General features: G+C 42.7%; 2 protein-coding genes across 2 annotated transcripts in view; one reads left to right on the top strand and one right to left on the bottom strand.

The window, feature by feature from the left end:
• The window catches only part of LOC309550283 (uncharacterized protein), a 1,519,274-nt gene that overhangs the window by 5,343 nt on the left and 1,500,917 nt on the right, over positions 1-13,014 (bottom strand). Inside the window, 4 exon segments of the mRNA XM_082250688.1 lie at positions 5,725-5,869; positions 5,981-6,078; positions 6,195-6,318; positions 6,405-6,542. Of these exon segments, the coding sequence (XP_082106814.1) occupies positions 5,725-5,869; positions 5,981-6,078; positions 6,195-6,318; positions 6,405-6,542 (505 nt within the window).
• The window catches only part of LOC309550737 (uncharacterized protein), a 578,111-nt gene that overhangs the window by 538,158 nt on the left and 26,939 nt on the right, over positions 1-13,014 (top strand). The gene's annotated exons all lie outside the window — the stretch shown is intronic.

Raw genomic sequence — 13,014 nt, 5'->3', positions numbered from 1 at the left:
CGAGTGTCCAAGACAGTTCCTTCTTAAGGAGAGTCTGTGGAAGATCTGTCAGATCTGCCTCGCACTTTATGTTTCGCAGTTGATGCTCTTACGGATTCTATACGGCAAATGTCAGGGTTTGCTCTGATAACAGTGCATATGCGCAGAATCCTTTGGTTAAAGAGCTAATCTGCGTAAATGCCATTTAAAAAGTGGCTGGCTGGCTTCCCTTTTCAAGGAGAACGCCTTTTTGGTGACGATCTGGATAAGTATATCCAAAAGATCTCGGGGAGGGGTGGGGGGGGGGGGGGAGTGCATTGCTACCTGTAAAAAGGAAGAGCAAGCGTCCCTCTTTTAAGATCCCCAGCACTCATACTACCAGTGCTTCTAATTCCAGATGGTGGCGACGGCCTCAGCCATCTGGGTCCAGAACCAAGCTTCCAGGGCAGGGACAGAAAAAGCCCTGTGCCCAGAGATCAGCTAAGTCTTCCTCTAAGCCTACTCTGTGAAGAGGCATCCCCACTCACTTGGGTGGGGGGAAAGGCTGCTTCGGTTCTCGAAGGTTTGGTTGGAAACGATCCAAGACAACTGGGTTATCTCCACCTTCTCGCAGGGGTACAAACTGGAATTTCGGGTGTTCCCGCATCCTCGGTTTGTGAAGTCAAGTATACAGACAGATCCACTAAAAAGATCTCTCTTTTTGGCGTTGGACCAGCTGAGGGCCAAAAGATTGATAACGGAGGTTCTGGAGAACAAAAGATTCAGGGGTTTTTACTCAAACCTCTTCATAATCCCCAAACCAAACGAAGATGTGAGACCTATCCTGGATCTCAAAGCTCTAACCAGTTTCTGGAAGAAGCCACTGTCCAGGGAAAATGGTCTTGGGTAGAGAAAAGTCTCCCCATCAACATTCTGGAAATCTGAGTAGTCAGTCAGGCTTTAAAATACTGGACGCCCAGACTTCGGGGTCACCCTATCAGGGTGCAATCCGACAATGCCACAGCTGTGGTCCTTACATCCCGAGATTTTTCAATCGATCTGCCTATGCTGGGGGGTCCCAGATGTAGATCTGTTGGCATCCAGGTTCAACAACAAGTTGAAGAGATTTGTGTCCAGGACCAGGGATCCACTCACAGCCGGAGTGGATGCTTTAGTGACTCCTCGGAAGGAGTATTCCCTGATTTATGCCTTTTCTCCGGTGCAGCCGATATCGAGTCTGTTGCGCAGGATCCAGCTAGAGGGGAAATCAGTAATTCTGGTAGCTCCGGCATGGCCGAGGAAGGTTTGGTATGCACAAATTCAAAGGTTGGCAGTGACAAGACCTTGGGCCCTTCCACTGGGTCCGGACCTACTCTCTCAAGGTCCGATATTCCACCCTGCTGTAGTCTCTAAACTTGATGGCTTGGCTATTGAAGCCTTAATCTTGAAGGAGTGGGGTGTATCTGGCCCTGCAGTTTAAACCCTGATAAATGCTAGCAAACCAGTCTCTAAAAAGATTTATTACAGGGTCTGGAAATCCTACATTACCTGGTGTGAAGCCAGGAAATGGCATCCCTGCAAATATATCATCAGGAAAATTCTAGCTTTCCTTCAAACTGGTAGATATGAAATTAGCCTTAAGCAAGATTAAGGGGAAAATTTCAGCCTTATCTTCTTCCAAGAACCGATCAGTTCCCATTTTTTGGTTCAGACCTTCGTCCGGGGAATGTTACGTTTGCTTCCACCTGTGAAGCCACCATTATGTCCTTGGAATTTAGATTTGGTGCTGGTAGTTTTACATAGTTAAATAGTTAGTGAGGTTGAAAAAAGACATCAGTCCATCCAGTTCAACCTATGATGTGTGTGTGTGTCTACTGTTAACCACACATTGTATACCCCTGCATGTTGTGGTCTTTAAGGTGCCCATCTAATAGTTTTTTGAAACTATCAATGCTCCCTGCTGATACCACTGTTTGCGGAAGAGAATTCCACATCCTTACTGCTCTTACAGTGAAGAACCCCCTGCGTATTTTAAGGTTAAACCGCCTTTCCTCTAGTTTTAGTGAGTGGTCACGCGTCTTATTGTATTTCCTTTCTCTGAATAGGTTTTTCCATATGCTAGTGTCGCCAGTACAGTATTTGTACATTGATATCATATCCCCCCTCAATCGTCTCTTCTCCAGAGAGAATAAGTTCAGTGCTTGTAGTCTTTCCTCATAGCTGATGTCCTCCATTCCCCTAATTATTTTTGTTGCCCTTCTCTGGACTTTCTCCAGTTCCAGCACATCCTTCCTGAGGACCGGTGCCCAGAACTGGGCAGCATACTCCAGATGTGGCCGGACCAGAGTCTTGTAGAGTGGGAGAATAATCTCTTTATTTCTGGAGTGAATCCCCTTTTTTATACATCCCAGTATTCTGTTGGCTTTGCTTGCAGCGGCTTGGCATTGCATGCCACTGCCAAGCCTGTTGTCTACCAGTACCCCCAGGTCCATTTCCATCCTAGACTCACCCAGAGGTTCACCCCCCCCCCCCCCATGAGTAACTTATTTTCTGGTTTCTGGCACCCAGGTGCATTACTTTACATTTTTCAACATTGAACCTCATCTGCCATGTAGTCGCCCACCCCATAATTTTGTTCAGGTCCACTTGTAAGGTTTCCATATCCTGCCCAGAAGATATTGGCATGCTTAGTTTAGTATCATCCGCAAATACTGAGATTGTACTGGATATCCCCTCCTCTAGATCATTTATGAATAAATTAAACAGGATTGGCCCCAGGACAGAATCCTGGGGGACCCCGCTTTCCACACCCGCCCAATCTGAGTACTCCCCATTACTCACCACCCTTTACAAACTCCCCTGGAGCCAGTTCTCTATCCAGGTACTCACCTTATGGCCCATACCTACCTTCCTTAGTTTGTACAGTAAGCGTTTGTGGGGAACGGTGTCAAAGGCCTTTGCAAAGTCCAGATACACCACATCCACAGGCTTACCTTTATCTAGGTGGCAGCTCACTTCATCATAGAAGGTTAATAGATTGGTTTGGCAAGAACGATTTTTCATGAATCCATGCTGATTACTACTAATAATACCGTTTTCATTACTAAAGTCTTGTATGTGGTCCCTTAACCTCCCTGGCGGTATGATTCTGTCAGGAATTCTGTACCAAAAGCGGTACAATTTTTTTCATGGAAATTTGGCGTTATGTATTATAGGCCTACAATTCTTAGTAATTACTGACTTAAACCTGACCAAAACAAGACTCTAGTAGACATCCCAGATGTGATAAATTTGAAACACAAACGCATGAATTATAATCGAATCAATAATCTAATTATATATATATATATATATATATATATATATATATATAATGTGTGTATATATATATATATATATATATATATATATATATATATATATATATATATATATATATATAGATATATATATACACACATACACACACAATATATATATATCTCTCCACCTATATATAATATAATATAATAAAATAATTTCTCTCCCTAGTTCCGCTCCCATGCAGCATTGCTGCTGCAGGGAACGGAACTAGGAAGTCCTCCTACCGACAGACGAGCGGCGGAGATCTCGGCTGGCGGTCACAGCAATGAGAGCTCATCGCTGGATCGCCAGGATAAGGTAAGACACTCCGCTGTGCTGTCTGCATAGCTCTGCCCATTCACCCCGAGCGTGACTCGGGGATACCGATAATAGCAGGAAATTCCTACCCCGAGTCACGCTCGGGTTTACCGCTAGCGTGGTTAACATCCCCTCCAAAATCTTGCAGACTACTGATGTTAGGCTGACCGGCCTATAGTTTCCCGGGATATATCTCGGCCCCTTTTTAAATATTGGTACCACGTTGGCTTTTTTCCAACCAGCTGGCACCATACCTGTCTGTAAACTATCCTTAAAGATCAAGAATAATGGTCTGGCAATCACCTGGCTGAGCTCTTTAAGAACCCTCGGGTGCAAGCCATCCGGTCCCAGTGATTTATTTATGTTAAGTTTCTCTAGTTTAGTTCTAAGTCTATCCTCTGTTAGCCATGGTGGTATTTCCTGAGGTGTATTATTTAGTTCGGCCTTACAAGCTGGGTTAGTGTAGCCCCCCGATTCTTTTGTGAAGACTGAAGAGAAGAAATTATTTAACACTACCGCCTTTTCCCTGTCCTCTGTGGCCAAAACTCCCTTATCGTCTTTTATGGGGCCAATGTGTTCTGGCCTCGCTTTCTTACTGTTTATATACTTAAGGAACTTCTTGGGGTTCTTTTTACTCTCTTCCGCTATATGTCTCTCGTGTTCTGTTTTAGCCGCCGTGATTTCGTCTTTACATTTCTTATAACACTCTTTGTAATTCTTGAATGCTGCCAATGACCCCTCAGTCTTGTATTTTTTGAAGGCCTTTCCTTTAGCATTAATATGCATTTTTATATTGGAGTTTAGCCACCCAGGGTTTAGTTTTGCTCTTTTAAATTTATTTCCCTTTGGAATGCACTGGTCAATCCCTTTGTTAAAGTATGCTTTTGAAGCACTGTTTACAAAAACAGCCTTTTGAACCTCTGGGGCAGCTTCCCCTGGTTCTTTTGACCAGAAAACTAGTCTTTTTGATTGCAATAACTTCAGCTAGAAGAAGGGTATCGGAACTAGCAGCTCTTTCTTACAAAGAGCCATTCTTGATTTTTCATCAGGATAGGGCGATTCTACGTCCACACCCAGGTTTTTTGCTCAAGGTGGTGTTTGCTTTTCATTTGAATCAGGACATTATACTACCTTCCTTTTTTCCAGATCCTCACTCAGAGGAGGAAAAGTTATTGCATTCTCTTGATGTAATGCGTGCACTTAAGTTTTACTTGGAAAGATCATCTGGGATTCGTAAGACAGATCTCTTGTTTGGGCTGCCAGAAGGGCCCAGAAAAGGGTTAGCAGCATCTAAGTCTATGATTTCTCATTGGATTCACTAGGTTATTACCCAGGCGTATGATTTAGAATGGAAGGTTCCACCTTTTCCTGTAAAGGCACATTCTACCAGAGGAGTAGGTGCCTCTTGGGCACATCGCCATCAAGCCTCTATGGCTCAGATTTGCAAGGACGCGACCTGGTCGTTGGTGCATATGTTCACTTGTTTCTATTGAGTGGATGTTGGGACCCAGGAGGAATCTGCATTTGGCTGCAGTGTTCTGCAGGCAACGGTGTAGTCCTTTTTGTGGCCTAATGGCGATATTTTTGGTGGCCCCCTCCCCTCAAATGCATTGCTCAGGGACATCTCATATGTTATGATTTATGGCTCTGTGTCCCATAATGTACGAAAAGAAAAATTCTTTTTCTATACAAACTTACCTCTAAAATCCATTTCTTGAAGTACATCACGGGACACAGAGGTCCCTCCCCTCTTTTATGGGGCCTTTATTGCTTGCTACAAAACTGAGGTACTTCCTGTGTGGGAGGGGTTATATAGGGGGACATCCTTTCTGATTGGTTGCCAGTGTCCTTCACCTGTAGATGGCTATATAACCCATATGTTATGATTCATGGCTCTGTGTCCCGTGATGTACTTCAAGAAATAGATTTTACAGGTAAGTATGTATTAAAATCCATTTATCTGAGAGAAATACAGGAATATAGGATGGGGAACACAGCATAGAAAAGTGAGGGTATTACAGGCTGATATCACCCAGTCCTTGCCCTACTCTGGACCAATCGGTAAGCAGTATTGGCAAGGGAATGTATTTAGTGTTAATGACCCACCTGTGCTGATCTCTGTAGGAGTGTCCTCCTCTATAAATGTCCCCGTTATTCCATCCTCCTCCATAGACTGCTGATCATCCCTCACATACTTCTCTTCTTCTTCTTCTGCTTTAACCTCAACTTTTATATCGATCAGACCTTCACCCTAAACCAAGAAAAGGATCAAAAATAATATCTGTATGACATAAGCTTTAATATTGTGACATCACCAAAAATAATCTACGAGTCCATGTTCTAGATGTTCTGTCCCACCAACCTTGTAACAGTGAGGGATGGTGTGATCTTCCTGTGTGGAATCCCGAGAATACAGAGGACGGGGACATCTCTCTGGTGGGTTTCCATTACTGGACCCATCTGTAGGAAACACACACTCTGACTGAATACATTGTTTCTATGTGTTTATCAGATGATGGGGGATCTAGGTGGATCCTCCGTACTGCTCTCTCCTTTACAATAAAGTCTCCTCTTACCCGGTGATGTGAGGGGCGGCTGATTGTCCATCATGACGTCCTTGTAGAGATCCTTGTGTCCTTCTAAATACTCCCACTCCTCCATGGAGAAATAGACAGTGACATCCTGACACCTTATAGGAACCTGACACACACAATGATACAGTCACCATCCAGACACATCCCTTGTCTGTTACTGGATAATGTCCCAGAATTCCCAGCACCGCTCACCTCTCCTGTCAGCAGCTCCATCATCTTCTTGGTGACCTCTAGAATCTTCTGCATGTTGTGTCTCTCAGGTTTTAGGGAGTCACATGGAGGCACTGTGATGGTCATATGATCACCTGACTTCACCAGAGGAGGGAATCTCTGTATTGGAATAGGAATATCATGTTAGATTCCCAGAATCCTCCTCACCTCTCCGGTCAGGTCTGTGTTTTATTAATAGAGATAAGAGTGATGTCATGTGACCTCCCAGAATCCTCCTCACCTCTCCAGTCAGGTCTGTGTTTTATTAATAGAGATAAGAGTGATGTCAAGTGTTCTCCCAGAATCCTCCTCACCTCTCCGGTCAGGTCTGTGTTGTATTAAGAGAGATAAGAGTGATGTCATGTGACCTCCCAAAATCCTCCTCACCTCTCCGGTCAGCAGGTAGATGATCTCCAGGGTGAGATTTAGTATCTTCTCAGTCATGTGACTCCGGTTCTCCTTCATCCTCATTGGTGCCCTCATTTGATCTATACAATATAATATTACTGAGGAACCTTGGTATTTGTTAGAGGAATGGGTTTGTCATGTCCATTTAGAATTACCAGAACCACATGTGAGCAAAAAGAAATTGCATCAAGCATCCCACATGTACTAAAGACAAACCAGTAAAGTAAAAATTTTAATTTTATTGGTATATAACAATATTAAAAAAATAGAAAAGATTGAATATATAAAAACAAAGACATTGGTGGTGATCCAATACAAAGTACAGGCAGACACATATTGACCAAGGAAATGCGACCATCTAATTGTGCAATAGATTCTGTTATCGTGTGTGTGAAGACACCTGACATATTTTGGACTTTTAATGTAGCGTCCTTCTTCAGAGGTGACACATTAGATAACGATATCTACTAGGATATAAATATAGCCTATTAGTAACATAATTGGCAAAACAATTATATAATGTAGTACATATTTGAACATATAGTATACAAAATACAGGCTCTGTCATACTTACAAAGTTGTAAAGCTAATTGCACATGAAAGTTGAATACACACGGTTTCATGTTAGATGGAATTGCATGGTAGGAGATCCCCCGTGTGATTCTCAACCATGGGTACCAGGGAAAGCGAGATCAAAATCGCAAGGACCCCGGGTGGATGGAGTCATCCATAAGCCCAACAGCCAGATGTATGATCTACAATAAGTAAATATAATGTATAATAATATAGCGGAAAAACTCGATATCCAAAGAGGATTGGTGATAGATGTTGGATTTGCTAGTGTCATAGATATAATCAACAAGCAGACAAAAGGGGAAACTCCCCTGAATGGGTCAACATTGTGAGTATGTAACAAGGTGATATACACACCCCGAACTGTAGCCCTAGGAGTGTCGTTTCCCATTTTGATGTCACAAACTTTAACTTTAAAAGTAGAGTAATAGAGAAAATAAGCCCACAGAAAATCGTACCTGTTAGAGTGGAGCAGAGACAAATGCCGTCTGATTACCACCGCCTTCTGCTGGATGCAGACTAGGCCAGTAAAGGGAGGTGGATTAAATACTTATATGGCCAACTGGAGTTGATTACAAATTCAAACTATACGTGAATCAGCTGGCTGGTACTGCTCCGGGCCTGGCTGTTGCCAAGGCACCGGAGCATGTATACAAGGATCCCCCGGTGTGAAGCGCAGCGCCAGCCCGCCTCCTAGGGCAGAGCGGTGTCACACGTCCTCACGCTGCCAGCAATGAGAGAGCCTAACGCTTGCTCTCCACAATGGAATGCAAGCTGGAAAAGGACCGCAGCGGCAGGATGGTGAATTAGGCAATCCAGTAGGCCTATCTAGAAGGCACACCTATGTCCAAAGGGCAGAGGGGGCCTTTGTGTGTCGTGGATATGACTTGCTGATTGCAATTGTTTCCCACAAAGGGAGAAATCTCGTCCCATCCATTACAGAACAAGGAATGAAAAAAAAAAAAAATTTATATATATATATATATATATATATATATATATATATATATATATATATATACGCAAAGCAACTGTTAAAACATCTAGTGCATCAATCAATCAATCATACACCCAAACAGTTGCCTACGTATGCTAATTATGAAAATAAATGCATACAATGAACAAAAGAATATTGAATACAGATGAAAACGCTACATATTTAATTGTATTAAAAAAGGAGTCCCTGATGGATGATAGTGAAAATCCGCATCAAATAGAAACACCTAATAATATAATCATAGATGTACTGTGGGACATTGTTAAATTTAGATTGAAGGTATTTTTGTAGTTGATGAAGTCAAGGAATTCCTGTCCCATTGAAGGTATTTTTGTAGTTGATGAAGTCAATGAATTCCTGTCCCACAGTACATCTATGATTACATTTCTAGATGTTTCTATTCACAAAAACCCTGATGGCCAATTACACAGTGAACAATTCAGAAAACCCATGGCAGGCAATACTATTCTAGAAGCCTCTAGTTTTCACCCTAAAGCTGTTGTAGCATCGATTCCCTATGGACAGTATATAAGGGCAAGGCGTAATTGCTCTAACGATAACCTCTTCCAACTGGAAGCTAAGAAACTTAGATCCAGGTTAATAGAACTAGGTTATTCTAATAAAAATCTCAAAAATGCATACAAAAGAGCCAAGAGCAAATCCCGTATTGAGCCATTTACACAACACAAACCCAAAAATGATAATCCAGCTATGATTGTTACTCAGTATCCCCCACAACATGAACAGGTTAAGCAAATGTTTGCTAAATATTGGCACCGCCTAAACATGGATCCAGCTCTGGCTCCCTTTGTATCTAAGCAACCAATGATCACGTACCATCCACAGTGAGTTCAAAACCGACAGAAGGGATTTGTAACGCTCTTGCGTTTTTTGTTAGTGAATGGATTTGCAGCTGCAGAATTATTACACTCAGTAGTCATGTAGAGATGTGTTGAACAAACATATCCAACTCTCAGGACTCATCACCGTGCACAGCCTGTTTTATGCAAATATACATACACTCAATATGATGTTCCTGGAGTGATAGGATGTATATGATAGTATAGAGGTGAGAGACAGGCGTTAGAAATGGTGAGCACTCAGTAGTAATATTCAGGAGAGTTGTAGGTGATGATAGGTAGTATGCAGATAGGTTTAGCAATCATGTATAGTAACAGGTGGTAGGGGACAGCAGATGAAGTATACAAGAGAGAGTAACCTAGTGCAATGATGTAGATGATGGTAGGCTCAAGAGCTAGCAATCTATGAAGTTATGCAGATGATAGGAATAGTGCTTACATAGTAACAGTCCTTAGTATGCAGAGGTAGATAGTGTAAGTTAGTTAGGAAGAAATCCCCTGTGGGGTACTTATCACAAGTTGGGTTAGTAGTAGCAAGGTCCAGTAGCAAGAGAGTGATCCGGTAGTGAGATACGGGATCGGTAGCGAGGTTCCGGTTTTGTTCAGGCAAAGGAATAGCTAGAAGCTCCGGCAGCATAGGACAAGACTGGTCAAGCATGCGGTTTGAACGAGCAATGAGTGAGAGAAAACCGGCGATTGAAATAGACGCTCATAGCGGCGCTCGGCGATGATGTCATCGTTCTTAAAGGTGTATGCGTTCCACCTAGTTAGCAAGGTGGGACGCAATATTAAGGTAGAAATGGGAAATAAGGGTACCAAAGGTACCAGAATCTTACAGGATTGATGTAGAAACCGTGGCACTTTTACCTGTGGCGGTTGCAGCTATATAGATATCAGGAGAAACATCACCCTACCGAACGGTGATGAATTCAGACCCAAACATTTTGTAAATTGTATAACTTACGGTGTAGTGTACCTGCTCACATGGGAGGGCGGGCGCTACTATGTCGGAAAAACTAAACTAGAATTCCGGAAAATAATTTACAGACATGTAGCAAATATCAACAAAAGGGACCCTGAACTCCCACTTGGGGGACATTCGGTCCTGGTACATAAGGATTTCTTACCAAGGGTCACATTTTTGGCCCTAGACTACATTCACCCTAATCCGAGAGGTGGTGATTTAAATAAAATCCTACTCCAAAGCGAACTCAGATGGATATTCCGTCTCAACTCTACGCCGCCCCCGGTGAGGTCTTTCATTTTAAACCTTACCTAACCGGTTTCCAGTCAGAACTGTGTGAGTTGGACCTTCAAGAGGACCCCTTCCAAATATAACTTTAAAACTCAATAGGACCGTGGATAGCCGGGAATATTTGATGTGGATTTTCACTATCATCCATCAGGGACTCCTTTTTGAATACAATTAAATATGTATCATTTTCATCTGTATTCAGTGTCCTTTTGTTCATTGTATGCATTTATTTTCATAATTAGCATACGTAGGCAACTGTTTGGGTGTATGATTGATTGATGCACTAGATGTTTTAACAGTTGCTTTGTGTATATATTTCTATGTATTTTTCATTCCTTGTTCTGTAATGCATGGGACAAGATTCCTCCCTTTGTGGGGACCAAGTGCGATCAGCTAGTCATAGTCATGGCGCACAAAGGCCCCCTCTGCCCTTTGGACGTAGGTGGGCCTTCTAGATATGTCTATTGGATCACTTAATCCACCATCCTGCGGTCCTTTTCTGGCTTGTGTTCCATTGTGGAGCACAAGCGTTAGCCCCTCTCAGTGCCTGAGGCGTGAAGACGCGTGATGCCGCTGTGTGTGCCCTATGGGGCGGACCAGCATCGTGCACCTTCACACCAGGAGATCCTTGTATACACGCTCTGGTGCTTTGGCAACAGCTGGGCCCAGAGCGGTACCAGCCAGCTGATTCACATATAGTTTGATTCCGTAATCAACTCTAGTTGGGCAGATAAGTATTTAATCCACTTCCCTTTGCTGGTCTAGTCTGCATCCAGCAGAAGGCGGTTGTAATAAGACAGCATTTGTCTCTGTTCCACACTAACAGGTACGATTTTCTGTGAGCTTATTTTGTCTATTAAGCCCCGTACACACGTACCGATTGTCGGCCGTAAATATTCGGCCGCCGAACGATCGGCCGATTGTCGGCTTGTTAGTATGATGCTTCCGACAACCGACAGCGACTTTTCGGCCGAACAGAATCGGGTGTGCAGGCTATAAAATTTTTGTTGGCCGTCACCAGAACGGCCGATTGTTCGCCAGTCAGTACAGAATTCGGCCGACAAACAGCAGATTAGCAAGACTGGGCATGCTCAGAAAAGAAAAAACACACGGAAAGTTAACCATCACATGACATCACTTCTGCAGTCGGCTGTTGTTGGCCGACAAAATTCGTGTGCAGTCTTTTGCACTTTTCAGCCGACAGGACAGCGCCGGACAAATGAGGAAACTACACTCCCAGGGCTACAGATTGGGGTGTGAATATCACCTTGTTACATACTCACAATGTTGGCCCATACAGGGGAGATTCCCCTTTTGTCAGCTTGTCTATTATATCTATGACACTAGCAAATCCAACATCTATCAGCAATCCTCTTTGGATATTGAGTTTTTCCGCTATATTATTATACACAATATTTACTCATTATAGATCATAGATCTGGCTGTTGGGCTTATGGATGACACCATCCACCCGGAGTTCTTGTGATTTTGATCTTGCGTTCCCTGGTACCCGTGGTTGAGGATCACACGAGGGAATCCCTACCGTGCAATTCCATCGAACATCAAACAGTGTGTATTCAACTTCCATGTGCAATTAGCTGTACAACTTTGTAAGTATGACGCAGTTTGTATTTTGTATACTATATGTTCAAATATGTACTACATTATATAATTGTTTTGCCATTTATGTTACTAATAGGCTATATTTATATCCTAGTAGATATCGTTATCTAATGTGTCACCTCTGAAGAAGGACACTACATTAAAAGTCCGAAACATGTTAGATATCTTCACACACATAACAGAATCTATGGCACAATTAGATGGTCGCATTTCCTTGGTCAATATTCGTCTGCCTATACTTTGTATTGGATCACCACCAATGTCTTTGTTTTTATATATTCAATCATTTCTACTTTTTAAATATTGTTATAAACCAATAAAGTTACAAAATTATACTTTACTGGTTTGTCTTTAGTCTACGAGGGTGCTTTTTGCAATTTCTTTTTGCTCACAGTTGGTTTCATTTGATCAATATAAGTCTCCTTGTAGACAAATAAATTTGGGGAATTATTATTATTATACAGGATTTATATAGCGCCAACGGTTTGCGCAGCGCTTTACAACATGAGGGCAGACAGTACAGTTACAATACAATTCAATACAGGAGGAATTAGAGGGCCCTGCATGTTAGAGCATACAATCTAGAAGAGAGGGTCAAGTGAAACAAAAGGCAATAACTGTGGGGGATGGACTGATGGAGAAAATGGAAGTACAGTTGTTAGGTGTGGGTAGGATAGGCTTTGCTGAAGAGGAGGGTTTTCAGGGATCGTGTAAAAGCTAAAAGAGTGGGAGATAATCGGACAGATTGGGGTAAGGAGTTCCATAGGATTGGAGAGGCTCTGGAAAAGTCAGTGAGGCGAGCATGGGAGGAGGGGACGAGGGAGCTAGAGAGCAGGAAGTCTTGGGAGGAACAAAGAGAATGATTAGGTTGGTATT

The sequence above is a fragment of the Pelophylax lessonae genome, assembly GCF_965119305.1.
Source record: "Pelophylax lessonae genome assembly, chromosome: 3".
Classification (NCBI taxonomy): Eukaryota; Metazoa; Chordata; class Amphibia; order Anura; family Ranidae; genus Pelophylax; species Pelophylax lessonae.
This window is presented reverse-complemented; position numbering and strand designations above follow the sequence as displayed.